Below are 22575 nucleotides of genomic sequence, written 5' to 3'. Positions count from 1 at the left end.
AGTATTCCTGAAAGTAAACTCCGAGCAAATGAATTATGATCTTTAGAGACAGTGACAAACAGCTCAAGATCTGGAGCTGTGGCATGTCAGTCCCATCTTCCTTCGCTACCGTGGACAACGCCAGAAAATAGATCTTATGTCGGCCAATTATATTGATGGTTCAGACTGGCCCCCTGGGTTCCCCATGCAAGGGATCGATAGTCTGCACTCTAGCCCGCCAAGGCTCGTATATATCGCACCTATCAACTGTTTACCTTCCAAACTCCGCGGGACCCGGGAGATCGACGAGGGATAGAATGACAAATTACCCTTTGCCAAGGGTTGACCCATCAGATATTCCCTTTTTCCAGGGACACGCACGCGGCACCTCTTAGCATTTTCAAGGGATAAAACCCACCGCCGCTCCCCGCGGCCATGGTCGAAGAGATGCGAGAATACTAAAGTGCGCAGCTCAGCATGGGGTCAATCCATCTTACCCTCCTAGCCCTCGCGGCATTGGGAACCAAAACTCTCGCAGCGCCTAGTTCCAACTTCATAAAACGCGCCTCGATCGCCTCGATCCCCTCATCAGCCTGGGACGCCCTCAACGCCAGCGTAAACGGGAACCTGCATTATGGCGAGCCCATGCTCGCCCCCTGCTACGCGCGGTACGACGCCGCAACGGAATCGCCTAATCTAGATATACCCGAGTGTCTTGAGGCGCAAACACGCGGCGGAGACTTGACATACAGCACATCGCAGTTCGGATCGTACGTGAATAGCCAGTGGGGCGGGTGTCAGAGGACCGGGGAGAGCTGTACATTTGGCGCGATCCGGCCTGATATTCTCACGCCGGTGCTGAAGGAGTGTAAGCAGGGGAGTGTACCGAGTCTTTATGTCGATGTACGCTCTGTTGAGGATGTGCAGCGGACGATGGAGTTTGCGAGTCGGTATAATGTGCGCCTTGTGGTGAAGAATACAGGGCATGATTATATGGGGCGGAGTTCGGCTCCGGACTCGCTTGCGCTGTGGTAGGCCTCTGCTCAAACCATATCTTCTGCTGTTACTCGGCGTATCTAACGCTCAGACATGAGCAGGATGCACAACCTTCAGCCCCCAATCGATCTCGACGAGACGTTCTCCCCAGACAACTGCGCCGCCCCCGCCGGCCCCGCAATCACATTCGGCGCCGGCCAGCAATTCGGCTCGATCTACGACTTCGTCGAGGAACGAGGATATCGCATCGTCGGCGGAAGCTCCTACACCGTCGGCGCAGCAGGGGGGTGGATCACCGGCGGCGGACACAGCGTCCTCACCAACGAGCTGGGACTGGGCGTCGACAACGTGCTGCAGCTGCGCGCCGTCCTTCCCAACGGTACACACATCACGGCGAACCGGTGTCAGAATCAGGATCTGTTCTTTGCGCTACGCGGTGGCGGGGGTGGAAATTTCGCGGTCATCACGGAGATGACGTCCAAAGTCCACCCGAAGAAGACGATGCAGTTTGTCACTATGACATTCACGAACATTGGACCGATCGCGCAGGCGAGACTCATGGAGGTGCTTGTTGAGAATGCCGAGAAGTGGGCGGGGGAGGGGTGGGGTGGGTACATCAATGCGTTTCCGCTGTTTACGAATCTGTTCCTTGGGACGGCGCTGTTGGATCATGGGGAGGCGAAAGAGTCCATGAAGCCGCTGTCAGATTTTGCGACGCTATTTAATCTCGGTATTGTGAGTATCAAGAGCACGGATAGCTTTAAGGAGGGGTTGGATGGGTTCGTTGCCATTGAGAACCTGGGTATCGCGCCGGGATCGGCGTGGGCTCTTTCGAGTCGAATTCTGAGGAAGGAATCCTTTGCGGAGGAGAAGCAGGCGAATCTCTCGTCTATTCTTACAGACTTTTTGCAGAGCACCCAACGACCGCTTGAGCCGTCGACGCAGATCCTCGTCCTCTGTCTCACCATGCCGACGCTTTACTCAGAGAACATGCCGGAGAGCGACAAGGAAGATGGGCCCGGGTATGCGAGCATATCGCCGCACTGGCGGGATGGTATCTGGCAGGCATTGCACTTCCGGTCGTACGACGGGACGATAACGGACCCCGGGCTTGTGACGAAGATCGCGCAGAATGCGCACGACGCTATGCAGCCGCTGCGTGAGTTCGCGCCGGATAGTGCGGTGTACATGAATGAGGCGGATCCGTGGGAGCCGGACCATGTCAATGCTTTCTGGGGACAGGAGAACTATGACCGGTTACTGCGGATTAAGAGGGAGGTTGATCCGCAGGGGGTGTTGAGGGTTTGGAAGGGTGTTGGGTGGGAGGAATTCGGGGGAGAGGGGGAGGGGAGGTATGAGTGTTATCCGGATGTTGAGGCCGAGGCTTGGTCATTGTTTCGCGGCTTCTAGTATATACATGTTTTGGCTTAGGTACTTGTAATGGTATACTCCGTAGGATGTCATCCCTCCAACCCCCTCCGTCTCCTCCAATTCCTCTCCGTGTTCGTCACCCGTCCAGGCCGATACAACGGCCCATAAAACTCCTTCGCTTCTTCATCTGTCCTCCACCTTAGGATGTCATAGTCACTCGCAGCCGTCATTGCCGCATCGCGATTCTGCGTTGTGGCGAGCCGATCCTCAAGGACATGCACGTTGACCCCCTTTTCTCGGAAATGCTTACCCCAGGCATTGTCTTCGCCGATTGTCATGAAGATTGTTATCCGTGAGGGCGTAATATGATAATTCAGAAGATATTCGAGAGCATCGGCGTCGACGCCTGAGAGGATTGGTCCGATGACAAAGTCATGTCCTGCGGCGATGGCGTCGTTGATGGGCTGTACGTAGTGGGTGTGGAAGTAGGCTTTATCTGGGCCGGTGTCGATAGGGCCAGATATGAAGGCCACCTTTCCCTTTTTCATAACGGATGTTTGAGTTTCTTGAGCCGTGGGTGATGATGAGGCTCCCCGGGAGCTGGCGAATGCGGGTGCGGACTCGCGGGGTTCCACGTGTTCCTCTTGAGCCGCAGCCTTATTTGTAGCCAATACAAATTTCCGCAATCTCTGCGTCCAAGAGCTCTCCCTGGTACTCATGGCTTGGTGTTTGTGAGCGGCGTGGTTTAACAGTGAGGCTTGTACCGCATGGTATGTAACTCGACAAAATGCGTTGACGAAAGATGGCCGATCGACAGATGGTCTAGCCTGATCCGCGGAGTAAGGGGCGGGTATGGAGGGTTATGTATCTTTGCTGACTCATGTGCATAGTGACAAGCACTTGGGATTGGTGAGGAAAGAACGACCGTCTCCATCGCACCTTCCTTCTCGACTCGGGGTATGATAGGAAACAGCATTCGGGGAAGGTGCGCCCTCAGCCCTGGCATCCGGCCAGGCTCTTGCGAATCAGCGTCAAGGGCCAATTCATATCTACCTCCCCTCTTATCAGCCCACATGTGCACTCGCCCGAGATTCGGGATGCCCCTCAGATAAGGAACAATGTCGACGCTTATCATTTGGAGTACCCCAATCTTCTTAGTATGTATATAGTCAACGAAGTACCATTCTCTCTAAATCCCTTCATTAAGGATTTATACCCATATTGTAACCCCTGATTAGATTAAGTTGGGTCGAATGTCCACTCTAGCCCTTCCACCGGACTTCAAGTAAGGACCGGCCAAAATATATAACTAAGCCACGCTGACATTCCAGGTCCCCAGTTACGGCGCAAGATCAGGAAAAAGTTGCTGCGCAATACAACATCAAAATTGAACCGGGCGCCCAGGAAGACGCATACCTGCTCCTCCTTCAATCCGCTGAAGCCCTCCACAGGAGCCTCAAAGACACAACCGATTTCCTTCACCCGGACCTTGCACCCGTCCCTACAACAACGCCGCGAGAATTCCGAAAACTGCGCGAAGCGGAGAACCCGCTTAATGCATGGAGTCATGTATCGGACATAGCAGCCGCTAACCCAACTAGCTCTTTACTAGCTGGTCGAACTGTCGTTGTGAAAGATAATGTCTCCGTCGCTGGGCTACCGACGACACTTGGTATACCCGCCTGGTTGCACTCAAAGGACGGGGAGTATAAGCCCTCCAATATAGATGCGACGGTTGTTTGCAGATTGCTTTTGGCTGGAGCTACATTGAAGGGAACGGCCGTTTGCGAGTCGTACTCCGCTGCCCCGGTGTCCTTTACATCTGCTACAGGGTCAGTTCATAATCCCTGGGCGCGGGGACATACGGCGGGCGGAAGCAGCAGTGGGTGCGCGGCGTTGATAGGGAAGAAGGCCGTTCTTGAGGAGTCTGGTGCAGTGATCAACGGCACCACCGATGGCTCTCCTACGGTTGAACTTGCGGTTGGAGGAGACCAAGGCGGATCCATTCGCCTCCCTGCTGCGTATACCGGGATCTACGGTCTCAAGCCGACACACGGTCTTATTCCATACACGGGCGCCATTTCATTGACACCGATGATCGACCACCTTGGCCCGATGGCGACGAAGCTTGAGGACATTGCGGTTATGTTGCAGGTCATGGCTGGTTACGACGGTCTCGATGCTCGGATGACTCCCGAGTCGCCCATGCCAGACCAAGTAAAGGACTACCCATCTCTCCTAGCCGACTTCATCAGCACAGCCAAGGACAAATCATCCCCGAAGCCTGTGATGACAATCGGCCTCCTGAAAGAAGCCTTCGACTTCCCCGGCCTCTCCCCCGAAGTCCGAGATACCGTTCTCCAAAACGCAAGAGAATATTTCACAGCCGCCGGCGCAGAAGTCACCGAAGTGTCCGTCCCCATGCACCGCGAAGCCCCCGCAATCTGGACCGTCGCCGCACGAACCGCTCTAGCAGACTTTGGCCTTGCATCGCGTCCACCGGGATACCTCTCCTACCTACCCGAGCACATCGACACGCAGTGGCCTCCATCCCAGGAAATGTTCGACCACCTGACCGCCGGAAATCCAACCATCATGAACCTCATCTTCAGCACGGACTATCTCCGCGAGACGTTCGGGACGGCGGTGGAATTCAAAGCGCACCGGAAAGTCTTTGAGCTGCGCGCTGCGTATAATGCTGTCCTGGCCGATGTCGATGTGCTTATTACGCCGACTGTGCCCACCGTTGCGTTTGAGTTCCCGCCGAGCACGAAGGGGGGTACGGAGCTTGGGGATATTGCTGAGAGGGTCAAGGCGGCGGTGGGGTTGAGTTATAATACTTGCGCTTTTAATGTTACGGGGCATCCGGCGATGAATGTGCCTTGTGGGTTTGGGAATGGAGGGAGTGAGGGGAAGAAGTTGCCTATTGGTATGCAGGTTATTGGTAAGAGGTGGGATGATGAAGCGGTGCTTAAGGCGGCAGCGTTGTTTGAGATGGGGAGGGATTGGGAATGAGATCTAGACGGTAAAGGTACATATAAAGGTTACAGGTTACCAAGCACGAGAAGGTTGCACCAACGCTCATAGACATTTTTCGAGGAGTGTAACAAACCTCCATCCATTCTTCTTGATTTACCGCAACTATCGAGTCTGGTAATCATCAAACACCAGTCCTTATGCCCTACGTCAATTGATTGGCGAGCACCACGGACAATATGAGATTGGAGCATTTTAGGTCCGAGAAACTAAGTAATCTAAGAGCATAACATGTTAGAGCGAACTCAGACTTAAGGCCATTAACTCCACAAACAACAAAAGGTTAAGAAAGGCCGAGAGAACCGTTTATCAAAGAGGTCAAGCATGAAATAAACCCAAAGACAAACATATGAATCAACAAGAATCGAATATTCTCAGGATAAATTGAGCCCGAAAAGACCATCCTTCCAGCACAAACATTCATGCTCCCTCCGAGATCCTGCGCATGTGATACTCGGGCTGCAACACGGCCTCATACGACCCGTCCCGCTGATGCTGTCTCTTGTTGTTCAGAACAACAGACGGATGAAACAGGTTCAACGTCAACATAACCAAGAGCATCATCAACGCATCCAGAACATACAGGAACCATTCATGACTGATGACATAGCCGGAATTTCCCTGTGCGAACTCGACAACGCGGTAGACGGACCGAATGAGGATGAGAACGCTAACAAAGTAGCATGCAAATAGCAAGCCTCGCCAGTCGTACGGCAAGCAGCTCCTGCCGCGACTCATCGCCTTCTCTGATTCTGCGGTGGGGGCACCGTGTATCCGAAGATGAAAGATAATCGAGGCGATCAGGAAGGCGCCGAAGAACAGTAGCTGGACGCATAATCCGACTATGATAACCCATTGGCCGATCTTAAGGCTGCTGGATGAGCCGCTTGTCATGATGCCGCCGCCTAGGAGAGTATGTTAGTAAGTGTACTTCATCGGGCGGGGAATTTGTTTGTCAGTTAAGGTTATGGTGACTTACCTGCACCTTGAAGAATGAAGGAGAGGATATCGCCGCAGACAAAGATCTTAGTTAACCACTTTACCGGGATCAAACTAAGATGCTGCGCTTTGACCGATATGATGATTCGGGCCAGGATCATGTAGATTGATGCTGCGTATAAGGTTGGTGCCAACAGGAGAAGAAGCGTCTGTAGGGCATAGATGGTGGTCGATGTCTCGTGGAAGTGAGCCGCACCACGGGAACAGTACCCGATGACCTGGACTGCCTGAAGTTAGTAGATAGACTATGATTATTCTTCAATTCGACAAGCTACTTACAGACACCTCCGGCGATAAATGGATTCAGGAATTTGGCGTGCGATTTGACTCGTTGATAGAGGTGGAATGATGTTGTAATGAGAAACAAAGCTGCAAAGATAGCTGCAGCAACCAGACTGGGCTTGTACTCGTACAAATGCCAAGTAGATTCTGAGGTGGACATGGCGATATCACGATATTGAATGGAGTTGAGAAGATCAGACCGGATCGAAATGGAAAGAATGAAGAGGAGCTGGCTCACTGGAGGCCATATGGTGAGTAGACTTATCATATATATATCTCCTTCAGATTTTTGCTGCTATCATATTCTGTTACCTTTGGCCCGTCTCAAGCCGTTCCATCACCAGCGTCTGCCTGGTTGTCACATCAGGATGATTAGGTACCAGCGTTTGTTGACATGAGTCGGATTCGTATAGAGAAGATAAGGTTTTGCTGGGTCTTCCCGACTATTTTTGGCGTTGCTTGGTGTTCTTAATCCAGTGCACCTGAGGCTTAGGGTGGGCCATCCAGAAAATGAGCCGCACGGGTCCGTACCCGAATCCGAGCCCGAACCCGAACCCGAGCCCGAGATCAACCCTAAGTATCCATGGGCCCGCTCAGTAGACATTCTTTTGCAGAAAATTCAGCAGGTCAGGCAACAGCATAAAACTGTCGTTCTCTTTCAGCCCGGTGGCACTGCATGCCTGCTGTTGTCCTTTACTCGATACCGCCATAGGTTTCCCTATACTGCAGCACAATCTCAGAATGGCCGGCAAAGAGAACCTGATGCTACATGACATCCGCCAAGATGAAGACGATCCGCCGCCCGCATACTCGCCTGTGCGGAGTTCAGTCAATTCTTCTGAAGTATCGCTTTGGACGGCTATCGAGCCGGATTCTCCCCCCGAGTTCTACAACGATTTTAGGGGGGTAGAGGACTATCATGTACCGGAAGGTAAGCTGTGGCCGATCTTGCATACTTCAATCTCAAGTACTCACACGATAATACAGAAGACGGCAAGCTCGTCATTGACAGGAGCATAGCATCTCGCACTTCTGCATTCGTCGAGGCGTTCATGCGGCCAAGAGCGGCACCGCGATTAATAAATGTGGACTATGGCAATGCTGTTGAAGGGAAAGGAGGGAGCAAAAATGCTGAAGGAAGCGCAGAGAGATTCAAGCCACCGCCGCTGGATATTTTAGTGATGATTGTTGATGGTGAGACTCTTTTGGACCATGTGAATAATGCCCACAACTCCCCGCTAACGCCTCAAAACAGAGGATGTCGAACCATTCATTTACATCGCAAAGCGCCTCCTCCAAGATTCCCACCGAGTGCGTATCGCTGCTGATACAGCATGCGAGCCTCTAGTCCGAAGTCACAGTCTTGACTTCTTCACCATAGGCACTGAACCTGTTCGTTATGATGCGCATTCTGACTCGGGACTGATCACTAACAATTATTAGAACCATGCAAACAACGGCGGAGAGATATCCACGAGCGTAAGAAACAGGAACCACAACCGTCACCACAAAGCCTCGTTATTCGAAACATACAGCCATTGTTGGAGAGCCTGCATTGCCCCTTACACCAACGACCCCCGTCCATTCTTAGCAGATGTGATCATTGCAACCCCCACAGCGAGCGCGCACATCCATTGCGCCGAGCGCCTCTCCATCCCCCTGCACATTATGTCGGCCACGCCCCAAACGCCCACAAAGGCATTCCCGCATCCGCGCGCCCGTTTCAACTCAAGCGAGGGAATCGATACAACAACCGCGAACATATTGTCTTATGCGCTGGTACAGGAGCGCACATGGTATACGTGAGTGGCGATTAAAAAGCGGGTTTTGGATCTTTTGAATTGACACCAGATATGAATATAGGTCAATAGAGCCCATCAACCGCTTTCGACAACGCATCCTGGGCTTGATGCCGATATCTTCGAGTACGGCTGCAACACTTGTGAGGGATCACAGTATCCCGCATACTTATTTCTGCTCTAAGTTGCTCGTCCCTAAACCAGTTGACTGGCCCGAGAACCAAGGTAAAACCTTATCCTTCATTATAGCTCACGCAGCCAGGTGTGCGGATCTGCTGGGGACTGTGGACTGACATGCTGGATACAGATATTTCTGGGTACATTTTCCGGGAACAAGAAGCATTATATCGGCCTCCACCGGATCTTGAGTCCTTCCTCTTGGCAGGAAGAGCAACTATCTACTTCATGATGCACGAGTCCACCAGTCAAGATCCACGTTTGCTGGCAAGCATCATCCAGAAAACCGTGCTAGGACGCGGATTCCGCGCCCTCTTCTCCAGGAAATGGCAGCACATTGCCGCGAGCTTGGATAGTCCGGATGTATTTGTCGTGGACTCCACGTCTAACGGTAAGCTACCATACCACGCATATATCTCTCACCCAGCCGATGTTCTAATTCATGACGTCGATGACACCCAGAATGGGTACTTCCCAAAGTGTCGCTCGTCGTGCATAACGGGGACGCACAGAGTGTGAAATTGGCACTCCAACACGGTAAACCAAGCATAACGCTCGCAAAAACAGAAGAGTAAGAACCCGCCCCACGGTGAAGTACTATCAACATTCATCTGATAAACCCAGCCAACATAACCTAGGCGTGGCCCTCGCCAAACTCGCCGCAGGCGCCTCACCACTATCCCTGCAAACCCTCACGCCCGACACCCTCGCGCAGGGGATAGAATACTGCCTCCGCCCCGACATCCAGCAAGCCGCCCGCACCATTCAAAGCCAGCTTATCGATGAGGGCGGAGCGCAAAGTGCCGTCCAGTCATTCTATCGCTGGCTACCGCCGGCCCAGAAGCGAGTTTGTACGATCACGCAGCGGGAGCTCGCTGTATTCCGCGTCTGGAATAAACCGTCGCTGGTGATATGCGCGGAAGCTGCGGCTGTGTTGCTGAGCAAGAAGAGGATCGGTCTTAGTGATTTAGTTCTGTGGGTACCCTACCCATGAGCCATATAAATTTACACCCCATGATTTCCGACAAGATTTGCGAAGGGCTGTTTGACTGATGATACCAAAACCACAGGACGGACCGTTGTATATATCGCACGCAACCCGAAGACATTGCCTCTACGGGAAGCACTACCAAGGAGTACTGGACTGGCTTGAACACCGCGGTAAAGGATATCGTTCGCGCCTCAGATCTTGTGGGGAAATTGTCCGGGTCGCACGGGCGGAAAAGGGTACGTCGCTCTGGCCACGGCCCTGATTATGGTTCTCACGGCTAAGGAAAACAAGCTGGATGAGAATGGCGCATACAGTGACAGAGACAAGTCAAACCCAGCCCGGGACGTCGGGGTCGGAACCGCAAAGTTCTTCGGACACGTTGCGTTGCTTCCGTTTACAAGTGCGTTATCTTGGGACACTCCATCCACTCACCATCTACTCGTTTCCCTGTAGCTTATTACTGATGGGTGTGTCGAGCAGGTACGGCATTGGTTGTCAACAGCGCTATATACGCCGTCAAGAGCGTCCAGGCACATATAGGCGCGTCGCACGATGACAAGAAGGAGGAATTTGCGACAGAGGCATCATATGATGTACGTTTAGCCGCCTACATGAACTGTGCTGATGAATAGAGCTGACCTTACCCAGTTTCGCAAAAATGGCGGTGTTTGTCCTAAGCACGAGCCCTCCATCTCTTCGCACGGGCAGTCGATACGAGGTTCCGTCATAGTGGACTCAAATACCAGCGCGGAGCAAAGTCTCCATAGAACACTTAACATAACCAATGCGCCTTCCGGTAAGTGCGGGAGGTTTGCTTTTCTGCGCCCCCAAGGCTGAACGGGACTCATAAAAGCAGGGCAGCGCGCTCCGGGTAATCGACCTGGTGAATCCACGTCCACGGCGATAGACCAGATCCAGATGCGGAACGACGAGCATGTTTTGGCTATTTTCCGGCGATATCTTGATCGTGGAATTCGGAGCGAGAGGGTTCATGATGAGAAATTTAGGCAGGAGGTGCTTGATGTTTTTGAGGTTTCTTGATGGGGATAGACGGTGTCCTTGGAATGAACGGGGGAGTTGTGAGGATATTGAGGATAGCACCATAGTGGTTAGCTTATAAGCAACTTGGTAAACTTTCTCTTGGGTTCCTCCCTAGTGTGCGTTATGTATCTTGCAGGATGTTAAAGCTTGCTCTGTAGAGTAGGAAGCCGTCCTAGGCTTGATAATCCTAAATTGAATCCAAGGTCTGGAGCAGTCGAATGCCATTATAACTAAGACTCGAGATGGGACAAGCTGCACGTAAGACTAATGTATGACTTAATCATGCAGAGGCTTCATTGGCAGTGTATGGGCATGGTAAATATAAATATGACTTGAGCTTTCTCAAGGCTACCATACCCTACTGCTGCTTGTCTTACAAGTCGTGTAAGCAAACTATGCTCAGTTTCCAACAATCTATTCCCTCCAAAGATACCAGGACTTAGACCCGGATTTTCGGAGTTACGGATGCCTCAGGCAGAAATTGGTCATGTGAGATTGGGATAAGAATTAAGGGGTAAATAAAATATAAGATTTCTTAAGATTTAAAATAAATAAGGATATAAGAATTTAATAGCTAGATATAGAAGAATTTAAGCTATATTTATTTTTTTTTTTTTTTATATTTTATTTTTTAATTAGGCCATAAAATCCGGCTAAAATTAAAGGTTAATTTTTTTTTTATTTTTAAAGGTTAGTTAAAGTTATTTAACTAAGTTTACCGCGGAGATCCAAAAAATCTTTACTTTTTATTTAATATATTTTTTAATACTTAAAAAAATAAAAGTATTAATACTAGGTATTAAAAATAGCTTTAATTTTAATAAGGCTAAGTTAATAAATAAATATTTTATAACACGGGTTATTAAGAAGTTTAGTAAGGCTATTTACTAGTTAATTTTTTATTTTTATTTAGTTAACTTTAATTTTTTTATTTTAATACTTCTCGCGAAGCTAGTAATAGTAAATATTAATATATTAAAGTTATATAATAAATATAGGATTATTTAAGTTAAGTAATTATATAATTTAAGCGTTATTATAAAAAAGGTGTAATTTAACCTTTAAATTAAACTTTATAGTATTAAAAAGTTTTTTTTATTATATAAGGTTTTTTGCTCCCTTGGTAACAGCAAGTAATTTAATTTTAATAATAAAGGTAGTAACTATTTTTTACTTACAAGTATTTTAGTTAATTAAACCTTTAAATAGCTTTATAAGCTATTTATTAAAGCTATATTAGTTAAAATTATTATTAAAAAAAGTATTAAATATTATAATAATAATTTTTTTAATATTAGCCAAGTATTTAATTTCTAGGTTTTTTATAGTAATAAAATATTAAATAATATACTTAGCTACCTTAATATAAGTTTTAATAGGTTATATTATATACTAAGCAAGTTTACTAGCTACTTTAAAGGTGTTAAGGCATGTTATTATAATAAAATAAAAAAATAAACTAATAAGTTATTAATATAAAAAAATATTTTACTTTATAAGTATATAATTTAAAGGCATAAGTATTAGTTTTTTAATAAGCAAAGGTATTTTTAATATTTTACTTAGTGTTGTGAGGTTATATTTAGCCTGTAAATTATTAATATAAAAATCTTAAAATAATTAAATTTTTTAATTATAATAATTATAAATAATTTTAATATTTAAAAACCACTTTACTTTGCTAAAATTTTATAATTTATATATATACTTTATATATTTAATAAAGTTAGCAACCTTTTTTTTAGCTTTAGCTAATCTCTTGCTTATAATAAGTATATTATTAATAAAAAAAATAATTATAAAATACTTTATAATAAAAAGGTAAGGCTTTTTTAGTACTAGCTTAAAGCTATATTTAAAAAATATTAAAAATATTTTTTTTTATTAAATGCGCGGTAATTATTTAAGGTTATATAAAAATTAATTTAATTTAAATACTTTGCTTTTTACGCGCCAGGGGCTAGGTAGTGTTTTAATATATATTTTTTTATTTATAAAGCTTTAAATAAAGGTGTTAATAATATTTAATTAAATAATATTAAGGTTAAAATAAGCAATAAGCGCTATTATAAGTTAAAATAATTAGGTGGTAAAAATTATTATTATGGTATTAGTATAGTTACTAGGTTAAAAATCTTTTTTAATATAAAGGCATGTTTTAAATTTATTTAAATAGCTGGTGGTATTAAATTTATATTTAAATACTTATATAAGTAGTATAATAATCTTGCCTTTTAGTATAAAAATAATTTTAAAAATATAGAGTTTTTTAAAAGTACTAAATTTAACTTTAGTAGCCTTTATAAACTAGTTTTTATATAAATACTTTATAAGTTTTGCCTAATTTTTTAGTTTTTTTTAAAGTTAATTTTTATAAATAACTTTGCTTAATACCTCTTGCAATAGTCCGGGAGGCTTAAAAATTATTAAGTAAAAAAAAATATAATATTTAGTAAAGTTTTTTACTAGCTAGTAAAAAAGTTTAGTATAAAAAACTTTAGGAAAAGGCCTTTATTTTAAGTAATTTTTATTTATAAAATTTTTTAAATCTTGCTTTTAGTGCAGGCGGTTATATTAGGCCTTTTTATTTAATTTAACTTATATAGTTAAGAGTTTGGGATTAGGATTTTACTTTCCTTTTTTTATATTAGTTTTATGTGGTTTTAGGTTAGATTTTTTAAAAAAAAGTAATATTAGTATTTTTTTTTTATTATTATTTTTATTTATATTATTTTTTAGTTATGGGAGCCCTCCAGCGCTATTATTTTTAAAGTTAAGGATTTTTTTATTTTTTTTACTTTTTACTACCTAGTTAGGTGTTATTAAAATAGTTTTATAGTTATTATAGGTTTAAAAGCTTTAATTAACTATAGTACTTACTAAGCTTGGGCTAGTAGCAGGAATAAGTAAAATTATAAGATTTTTATTATTATATAATATTAAATTACTAAATAAGTTAAAAATAGCTTTATTTTAAGTATTAATTTTAGCGTAAGGTTTATTATTTTTAATTTTTTTATTTTTACCTATTTTTACATTATTAGGCTTGGGAGTAGGCTTATTTTAATTATTAAATTTAAAAAAATTATTTTTAAAACTAATAAAAAACAGTATATTAACTAGTTTTTTTTTTTTTTTTATTAATATATGCTGGGATAGTATATCTTAAACTAGCTATATAAATTAAGTTATTTTTATTATAGGTTCTTACCTTGTTAAATACTATATTTTTTACTTAAATAATTAAATATTATATGGCTTTGGCGCGAGGGTTCTAAATTTTTTAAATATTATAGGCTTTTTTATATTTATAAAAATATTTAATAGCTGCTCTTGGCTTTATTTTATAAAAGTTAGGGATTTTTAACTACTAGTAGGCAAGTAATCTAAACTTAAAAATATTAATTATATTTACTAGGCAAGTATTACCTATTAGCACTTGGAACTTTTAAAGTGGTATAAACTATTTATTTTTTTTATTTTTTATAGGCATGTAATTTAGTATATAAATAAACACCTTTATAACTTTAAATATAAGATTTTAAGGTATATTAGCGGTTAATAAAAGCACTTTAGCTTTTTATAAAATAATTTTTTTTAATTACTTGCTTGCGCTGTTTTATTTAAATATATTAAAAATAATAGTTTTAAAGGCTAAACCCTATTATTTCTTAATAAATTTAAAGTTATTTAAAAGTTGTAATATCTTATTATCCATGTAAAGAAACTAAATATAAAATTTAAATTACTTAAAGATATAAGTATTAAGTAATTAAATAGCGCGCTAGCAATTATTTTTCTTAGTATATAATATTATTTACCTTATTTAGGTGGTATTATTTAGAAAATAAAAAGTATATTTTATATTATTTTAAAATGCTTTAAAAATAAGAATATTAAAATAAATTCTTTTAAAGGGTTGGTTTGCTTTAATTAATTTAATTTATAATATTTACTTAGGAAATTGCAAGAGTTTACATGGCATGTAAAGTAATTTTTTTTTTTACTTTTTACTAAAAAGTTAAGGCGCTAAATTAATTTATATACTAGTTATAAATATTAAGAGTTTAAATACTATGTTAGTATTAAGGTAGCCTATATACTTATACTAAATTTTTAGGCTTTTTAATAATATTTTTAAAGTTATAAAGTATTAAATTTTTATTTTTATTATAGTATAAAAGGCCTTAATCTCTTTATTATTATTAATATTAAATTTCTTATAATAAAGTATATATAATTTATAATATTATTTAAGTACGCAAAAGTCCATTTTTTTAAGTTTTTAAAAATCTTTTTATAATTACTAAAATATAGATCTGCTAACACGGCTTTATTAAGGGATATAATAGTAGTATAAAAGCCAGGAATATAAGTGTAATTTTTAAGCTTTAAAAGCCTTTTTAAGCTATTTAGTCCCTTGTAAGAAACGCGGAGTATACTAAACTTTTTAATTTTATTAATAATATTATTAATAAAAATAATATTATTTTTAAAGGTGTTGCAAATGTTAATTATTTTAGTAAGGTTATTAATAACATGTATAGAAAATCTAGAGTTAGTAATAATACTTTTATATAAGCTATATTATAAGCTGTTAAATAGTAAATAAGTAATTATTATTATAACTTTTTCCGGGTTTTTAGAATTATTTTTTTTAACCTTAATTTTAAATATTATAATATTAAATCTAGATTTTTTAAAGGTGCTTAATATTTTTTTTTTAATAGTTAAATCCTGTATATTCTTTTTTACTTTTTACAAAGTTTTTTTTTAAGGCTCCTAATTTTTTAGAGCTTTTTTAGCATTAAAATACTAGTAAAAAGTAATAAAATATAGGTAGCTATATACTAGGCATGCTAGCTTTAATTTATTATTTTTATTTTTACTATTTTTTTTAGATTTCTTGTTATTTTTAGTATTTTTATTTTTTTTATTTACTAAGTTATTTTTTTTAAGCATGGCAAAGGTGCTATTTATTAGCTATTATTTAAATTTACTATATATAGTATGGACAGCCTAAAATATATAAAATATTTTAAACTTTTTAATAGTGTTAGTAAAGTTTTTTTTTTTTTAAAAAAAATAGCCATGTGAAGCCTTTAACTAAACTTTTTATTAATAATTATAATAATATATATAAAGTTTTAAAGTGTATTAGTATTTTAATTACTAGTAAAAATATTAAACTTTTTAGCTTTAGTAAATATACTAACCTAGTGGTTGCATTAATTATTAATTTACTTTTTAATAAAAAGGCCTTAGTAAATAGCTGTCTTTTTTTATTTTACCTTAATTTTTATTTAATAGGTAATATTAGATTGCGTATAGCGCTTTATAAAAAGTTAAAGTATTATATATAAATATTTTTAGCTATATAAAAGTTACTAGTACAAGCTAAATATAATTAAGATTATATAAGCTATTATTATACCTAGCAAAGCTTTATGTTTTTTTTTTTAAATAAAATATTTTTTTATAATAATATAAAATTTACCTTATTTATTAACTATTAAATAACTTATTTAAAGTTTGCCTTTTTTAAAAATATTAAAGTAGTAATTTTTAAAAATAGGCCTTAGGCTAATAAAAATAGGTAATAGGTTTTTATTATTAACTAAGAAATTAATATAGTTTTATATTATAAGGCCTATAATTATTAATTTAGTAATTTAATATTATAAGCGCTATATATTAGGGCTATTTAGGGTTATAATATTAAACTAGGTGTTTATAAATAAAAATTAAAGGTTTTTTATAATATATTATATAGTAAATAAGAAGAATTTTAAAAGTTTAAATTTAAGTAATAAATAGCTTTAAAAATAATTATATAAATAATATTTAAAAAAGTAAAGTATAAGCCGGGCTTATAACTTTTAGAATTATAAATACCTTAGGCAGAAATTAGTTATATAAAATTAAAATAAAAATTAAGGGGTAAATAAAACATAAGATTTTTTAGGATTTAAAATAAATAAGGATATAAAAGTTTAATAATTAAATATAAAAAAATTTAAGCTATATTTATCCCTTTTTTTTTTTATATTTTATTTCCTAATTAGGCCATGAGATCCGGCCAAAGTTAAAGGTTAATTTTTTTCCTATCTTCGGAGGTTAGTTAGAGTCATCCAACTAAGTTTGCCGCGGAGATCCAAGGGATCTCCACCTCTCGTCCGACACGGATCGTACCATACTCCACACTGTTAAGCTCACAAATCTCCACCAAGCCCCTCTCACCCCCCGGCCAGAAGAGCCGTGACTTAAGTCCCTCTCTTATTGGCCTCAATAACCAAGCTTAAACCCACCCCAATTCAGCCTCGAAAACGTGCGGGAGGGGTCATATCTCTCCCTAATCTCCTTCATCCGCTGCACGTTCTCAGCTGGGAAGCCAGCAAAGGGATTCTGCCATTCGCCCGCGTCGCCCATGTAGATAAACTCCCTCGCCAGCCCGTTGCGTTTGTTCTCCGCATGCAGGTTCTCAACGAGTTGGCGCGTCCAGGCCTCAACGCGAAGGTCGTCCTCGGCGTTATCCCACCCGGTGCTCGTTTGCCACCCTGGGAACTATTAGTTGCTTTCTCTTTCAAGGGAAAGGGGAGGGGGTTGGGGAACGGATGGCACTTACAAAGCAAAGGCTCCTCAAGGAGACCCCACGTATTACCGACTCCGTTGGTCTTGCTAATGGTTGCGGCGCTGGTGGGAGACAGGTTCAGAACAAACGTTGGATACAGGCCTTGCACATCGGCGATTTGGTTCACGGCGTCTTTCCAGGTCTCGTACATTGAGTAGAGAACGTCGGGGTCGGGGGACATGGAGTGATGGCCGAACATGACACTGTTGCGTATGAGGTTCGGCTTCAAGAATAGATAGATAAAAGGCAGGAGGAAGGACATACCGGAACATCTGCTTGGGAGAGTCAAGGTTCTCGGCCCATTGCTTGGAGGTTGTGACGTTGTGAATCTTAATGTCCCCAGGGATGGCGGTAAAATTGGCAAAACTTGACGGAGGACGACTGATGCCCTCCTGGACACCGAGGAGCATGGGAGAAACAGTACCGGTAGTTGCATTGTAGGTAATCGTCAAGACGTTCCCGGCGGCCGTAGATGCGTCATTGTTGACGAGTAGGTCACACGCAGCCTTGATGAAATCATAGACATCCCCCTCGCCAAATTCCTGGATCGTGGTGCTGATGTGAGGTACCTCGTAAGTTCGCAGCTTGAACTTGGTCACAATTCCAAAGTTGTTTGCGCCGCCTTTTAGAGCCCAGAAGAGGTCTGGATGGGATGTCGCACTGGCTGTGACTATGGTGCCGTTTCCTAAGACGACTTCGTACTCGACGACGTTGTCCATAGCAAAGCCGTATTTGTTCACGAAGTAATGGATGCCGCCGATCAGGGCCAGGCCGGGGACTCCGATCGTCTTCAGGCGGCCGCCGATGGCAATGCGGCCGTAGGGATCAAGCGCTGAGTACACGTCGTACCAGGTCATTCCGGGACTGACGCTGATTGTGGCATTGTTGACGGTGTAGTTCTTCATATTGTTCAAGGCTAGAAGGACACCCCCTTCAATGTTATTCGAGCCTGGGAACTGTTGTAGGCTTTGTTAGTAAAGTGTTTGCGGTAAGTAGAGCGATTACTTGCATTCATGTGTCCACCACCCCGGACTGCGAACTGAGCACCGCACTTTGAGAATATAGTAACAGCATCGGATACCTGGCTGGCCGACGTAGGGAGAAAGATGCACGCCGGGTGAAGGTCTGCCCGGACGTCCCAATAGTCGGTCGCTTGCGTGGCGTAGTTGGCTGAGTCCGGGAAAAGAGTGTGCTCCGAGTAGGAGATCAGCTTGTTGCACGCACAATCGGCACCTGTCTTTAAATCGACTGTATTGGCAAAGGTTGTGGAGGATGCATTTCTCTCATGCTGGCCGAAGGCAAACTGGACAGATCCCAGGGCTAGGACCACGAATGGCACGGATATGAAAGACTTCATTTTAGGAGCGGAGAGATACGACTCGGAAATGGCTCAAGAGAAAGCTAGGCATCCCAAGCCGCGGTCTACCAGCACTCTTATAACAATCCTCATTGATCTAAAAAACATGGCTGCCTTCGAATGATCTCGATAACTCCTAAGTTCTGCCAATCAGGGGATTGTCCCTTGCTGCCTATCTCGGGACCACGGTATAGGAAGTTTTGAGATTGGGGGGTTTGCGATGTAGGTTGTATCGTATTCAAGCCTCGGGTTCGCAATGCATGCGAGGCCAATGAAACAAGCAAACTCACGGATCCAGCTGATCCTCTAACACTCGCCGGCAAGGCTTAGCTTCATCAGCCAAGGGTTTAAGATTCCTCAACGCCACTTTGAGGGGGGTTCAAGCTGATCTAGCCTTATGGCTTGGGTTTTCATGGGTCCATCAGTGCATGAATACAGACCAGGGGCTGTTTCAATCAATGTTGACGCCTAGTTCTGTCTGAGCTTTCTCCATCTGTTCCGTGAAACTGCAGATCCATGACTCGTTTCAACTCTCACCTAAGATCCGAACCCGAGCCGGAAACGAACCCGAACCCGAACCCGAGCCCGAACCCGAGGCCGTTCATATCAGATCGACGCCAAGCCCGCCGGATTCGCGTGATGGCGGCGGAGACAGCAAGAACCAGCTGATCCGATTGGTCGGCCTGATGCAGGGATCGACAACGCCGAGATTTGAGGTACTCCTTGAAACAGCTGTTGGATTTTCTGCAAGTATTTTCTATACCTAAGTACACAACCTAGGAGGTATGTACCAATCACATTTCTTCCATTGGCAGTTGCATTTCTGCTTGAGTCTGGAGCTGCTGCTTCGAATGCTGTATAAAAGGGCTGGCTTTCTCCAGCTTCGAGGGGTCCCTCCAGTGTTAAACTGGGCAATTCTCTGTTCATTCATTCCATTTTGACCAGTCTAGCACAATGAAGATTAACTTGCAAACCATCCTCGGCGTCATAGGTCTGACATCCGCCACCCCACGGCACGACGCTTATGGACAATGGAAGCCGCCAGGACATGGAGACTGTATCTAGCCCTCACCCCTCGACATGGTATTGAACAGGCACTGATATAAAATTGAACAGTCCGCGGCCCATGCCCAATGATGAATACCCTGGCAAACCACGGCTTCCTCCCACACAACGGCCGCAACCTCACCCGCCCGGTCGTGGTCGAAGCCCTAACGACAGCTCTACATTTCAACGCCTCCCTCGCTGATCTTATGTTCGACATGGCTCTTGTTGCGAACCCGGAGACGGGCGCTGATTTCTTTACTCTGTTCGTCTCTTGCTCTCACCACGCCTCGACTGAATAGGAAAATTAACACAGGCTTTTGTTAGCGACCACCTCAACCGCCACAACGTCCTCGAACACGACGCGAGCCTTAGGTACCTCCTTCCTCCAGCGCGCATATCTCCACCAAAGTCATGCTAATAAATTGAAATGCAGCCGCGCAGACGCCCACTTCGGCTCAAACCACATCTTCAACGCGAGCATCTTCGCGCAAACCCGCGCATTCTGGACAAACTCCACCCTATCCGCAGCCATGCTGGCGAATAGCAAGGTCGCGCGGCAGGTGGTCTCCAAGGCGTTCAACCCAAATTATACATTCACCGAGTCGACAGAGAACTTTAGCCTTGGGGAAGCAGCGGCGCCGATTATTGTCTTTGGGGATATGGATCAGGGAACAGTGAGCAGGGAGTGGGTTGAGTATTTTTTCTGTGAGTCCGCACTTTTCTTCTGCTTCCTCTTCTTCTTGATTTGTTTGATACGCTGCGTTTGGTTGGCTTAGGCTTGGGCGTTGACATGTCATATGTGTAGACAACGAGCGGCTTCCGACTGAGCTCGGCTGGACGAGGAAGAGTGAGGAGGTAACGCTCGCTGATGTGAGCAAGGTCACGGAGATGATTGCGGCTGCTGCGAATTTAATTACGGATTCTGGCACTACCGCTGTCCGTTCGAAGCGCGCCGATCTACATTCTGGGTTTGGGTTCTAGGCAATCCGAGGCGGACATCTGCAATGTCCGCTGTGATTGGGAGTCTTGACAATCGGTCGATGAAGTTTTGCGAGGTGGAGTTATTCTACAGTTTATTTGAGATGATATTGCCGTAGTTTATTCCATAGGTTGAAGCTGAGTGACATAAATTGGTCTTTTCTCTTATACCCTACCAGCGTCTGCGGTTTAGACATCATCTGTCATCGAATGGCGATGGTAATCCTGGCATAGTCTGGAGGACATGCTTTGTGACGCTGGTTCCATTTTACATGTACTTGAGAAGGTGTTCCCAGTGCAGATGATTCCGCTGGGTTCGTCGGGCTTTTTACTGCACTGTTCTAAAGATAGTGCCTATACCTTGGCCATAATACCTGAAATCGTGTCTACTATTTACCCTATTAGTACCGTAAGTACATTATATTGCAAGAACCCATTTCATAAAAACAACGTCAGGACGGACTGAACCCAACCTGCTCCATCGGCCACTGCAACCAAGCCCTATGCAACGGCGCCGGCAAAAGATGGTAGATCTGCGAGAGAATATGCCTCTCCCAGTTCTTCATCCACCACATCCACTCGAGCTGATGCATCAGCACGCAAAAGTACCCGAGGACCATGAGTGCATGCGGCTGATGCCCCTTCAACAACCGCAGAAAGTCCGCCGGAACACGCAACAACCACATAAACACGTCTGATGTCTCAAGCCGCCACGCCTTGTCCAGGCATATCGCAAAGCAGTGGCTTAGATGGTCAATAGCGACAGAGTATACCTCTCTCTCGTGCTCGTCTGTCACTTCCTCCAGAATGAATACCCGCAGGTCCTCGAGGAATTCATGCCGCACAACTGGATCCGGCTGGTTGTGAGACTGCCGATGCACGCTGAAGATTATACCCAGCGGCCCTGTGCGGAGTGAATCGTTCGCGGACTCGACGATCGTTCCCGTCCCTCTGATCAGCGAGAGCCAGTCGGCGATGTCGTGGTCCTCCCAGAGGAGGAAGTTGCCTAGCTTGAGTGGCTTGGCACACGATATGAAAGACAGGAGTGCGGAGAAGAGGAATAGCGGCGTCGCGTTCTCGGGACTGATATTTGTGATTTCGGGCGTCGCAAGCTTGAGCGCTGCATCGTTGTGCTCGCTTGCCTGGGCGATGTAGAGGTCCTTCTTCTCTGGGCGGAGCACGGATAAATGCAGAGCTGACATGGCCAGTATCGCGCGCAGGGTGTAGGGCGCGGTGAATGCGATCTTGGGAGCCTCGACGCGCCAGAAGGTTTGCAGGGCGGGGTGGTGGGAGAAGGTGTAGGCGGTTGATGTTGTGTAGTGGTGCAGCAGCTCCAGGTCGGAGATGGCGAGTTCGGAACCTGCCGATGGCGGCGCTTGTGGTGTTCCTACAGCTGGCGTTGTGTCTTGATCTGAGCATGAGACCGACTGTTCTGTTGAATTTGCTGAAAGCGCGAAGGAGCAATCCACCCCGTATACCTTGCACTTGTCGCAAGCCGGCTTCCGTTCGTCACACTATGGCTTTGATTAATGTTGGCTCAGAACTTGGAAATGCTTAGTGATATACCTTTACTTTCCGGCTTTTACATTGCTGACACCCATTGCGCGACTTTCGATGAGCCCGTCGTCCTCTCACTGTGGAGCTGGCCGGCATACTCTAGTTTTGTACTTGGGATCGCTTCTGGCCTGGAGACAAGTCCAATCTTCGAGTCGCTATTGGATATAAGTAGATATATACAGCAATATGGCAGTGGCCCACGAAGGGTGGTTTAGATTGTAATAATGGATTCGCCCCTGACAAAGCTTTCAAGTAATCTATTTTAAGTTTTCTCCAGGCGCCAGAACAGTCGTCATTCGTCAATCCAACCTTGGCTGACCCACACTGAACCCTT

The 22575-nt window shown here is 43.7% G+C and overlaps 8 protein-coding genes across 8 annotated transcripts; 4 read left to right on the top strand and 4 right to left on the bottom strand.

Moving 5' to 3' along the window:
* Nucleotides 1-456: 456 nt before the first annotated feature.
* Nucleotides 457-2385, top strand: DSM5745_04454 (uncharacterized protein; the record flags this gene model as incomplete). The annotated part of the gene is made up of 2 exons (XM_026746470.1): nucleotides 457-1010; nucleotides 1077-2385. 2 exons carry the CDS (start codon nucleotides 457-459, stop codon nucleotides 2383-2385), a joined length of 1863 nt encoding a protein of 620 aa, XP_026605466.1.
* Nucleotides 2386-2435: 50 nt separating this feature from the next.
* Nucleotides 2436-3065, bottom strand: DSM5745_04453 (uncharacterized protein; the record flags this gene model as incomplete). The annotated part of the gene is made up of 1 exon (XM_026746469.1): nucleotides 2436-3065. The coding sequence occupies one exon, from the start codon at nucleotides 3063-3065 to the stop codon at nucleotides 2436-2438; it is 630 nt and encodes a 209-aa protein (XP_026605465.1).
* A 534-nt stretch (nucleotides 3066-3599) lies between these two features.
* DSM5745_04452 (uncharacterized protein) lies at nucleotides 3600-5361 on the top strand (the record flags this gene model as incomplete). The annotated part of the gene is made up of 2 exons (XM_026746468.1): nucleotides 3600-3631; nucleotides 3678-5361. The coding sequence occupies 2 exons, from the start codon at nucleotides 3600-3602 to the stop codon at nucleotides 5359-5361; spliced, it is 1716 nt and encodes a 571-aa protein (XP_026605464.1).
* A 441-nt stretch (nucleotides 5362-5802) lies between these two features.
* DSM5745_04451 (RTA1 domain-containing protein) lies at nucleotides 5803-6823 on the bottom strand (the record flags this gene model as incomplete). The annotated part of the gene is made up of 3 exons (XM_026746467.1): nucleotides 5803-6287; nucleotides 6362-6604; nucleotides 6661-6823. The coding sequence occupies 3 exons, from the start codon at nucleotides 6821-6823 to the stop codon at nucleotides 5803-5805; spliced, it is 891 nt and encodes a 296-aa protein (XP_026605463.1).
* A 581-nt stretch (nucleotides 6824-7404) lies between these two features.
* On the top strand, nucleotides 7405-10671 carry DSM5745_04450 (glycosyltransferase; the record flags this gene model as incomplete). The annotated part of the gene is made up of 13 exons (XM_026746466.1): nucleotides 7405-7594; nucleotides 7651-7857; nucleotides 7919-8055; nucleotides 8107-8465; nucleotides 8527-8687; nucleotides 8770-9030; nucleotides 9102-9210; nucleotides 9264-9614; nucleotides 9710-9866; nucleotides 9922-10030; nucleotides 10111-10223; nucleotides 10279-10426; nucleotides 10487-10671. 13 exons carry the CDS (start codon nucleotides 7405-7407, stop codon nucleotides 10669-10671), a joined length of 2487 nt encoding a protein of 828 aa, XP_026605462.1.
* A 6285-nt stretch (nucleotides 10672-16956) lies between these two features.
* Nucleotides 16957-18659, bottom strand: DSM5745_04449 (FAD-binding oxidoreductase; the record flags this gene model as incomplete). The annotated part of the gene is made up of 4 exons (XM_026746465.1): nucleotides 16957-17228; nucleotides 17297-17505; nucleotides 17567-18258; nucleotides 18336-18659. 4 exons carry the CDS (start codon nucleotides 18657-18659, stop codon nucleotides 16957-16959), a joined length of 1497 nt encoding a protein of 498 aa, XP_026605461.1.
* Nucleotides 18660-19792: 1133 nt separating this feature from the next.
* Nucleotides 19793-20687, top strand: DSM5745_04448 (peroxidase family protein; the record flags this gene model as incomplete). Its single annotated transcript, XM_026746464.1, has 4 exons — nucleotides 19793-19968; nucleotides 20031-20078; nucleotides 20140-20411; nucleotides 20512-20687. The coding sequence occupies 4 exons, from the start codon at nucleotides 19793-19795 to the stop codon at nucleotides 20685-20687; spliced, it is 672 nt and encodes a 223-aa protein (XP_026605460.1).
* A 449-nt stretch (nucleotides 20688-21136) lies between these two features.
* DSM5745_04447 (Zn(II)2Cys6 transcription factor domain-containing protein) lies at nucleotides 21137-22285 on the bottom strand (the record flags this gene model as incomplete). Its single annotated transcript, XM_026746463.1, has 2 exons — nucleotides 21137-22198; nucleotides 22271-22285. The coding sequence occupies 2 exons, from the start codon at nucleotides 22283-22285 to the stop codon at nucleotides 21137-21139; spliced, it is 1077 nt and encodes a 358-aa protein (XP_026605459.1).
* Nucleotides 22286-22575: the final 290 nt, after the last annotated feature.

The sequence above is a fragment of the Aspergillus mulundensis genome (assembly GCF_003369625.1).
Source record: "Aspergillus mulundensis strain DSM 5745 chromosome Unknown scaffold_3, whole genome shotgun sequence".
Classification (NCBI taxonomy): domain Eukaryota; kingdom Fungi; phylum Ascomycota; class Eurotiomycetes; order Eurotiales; family Aspergillaceae; genus Aspergillus; species Aspergillus mulundensis.
Note: the sequence above shows the minus strand (reverse complement) of the source record. Positions and strands in the feature narration are given on the sequence as shown.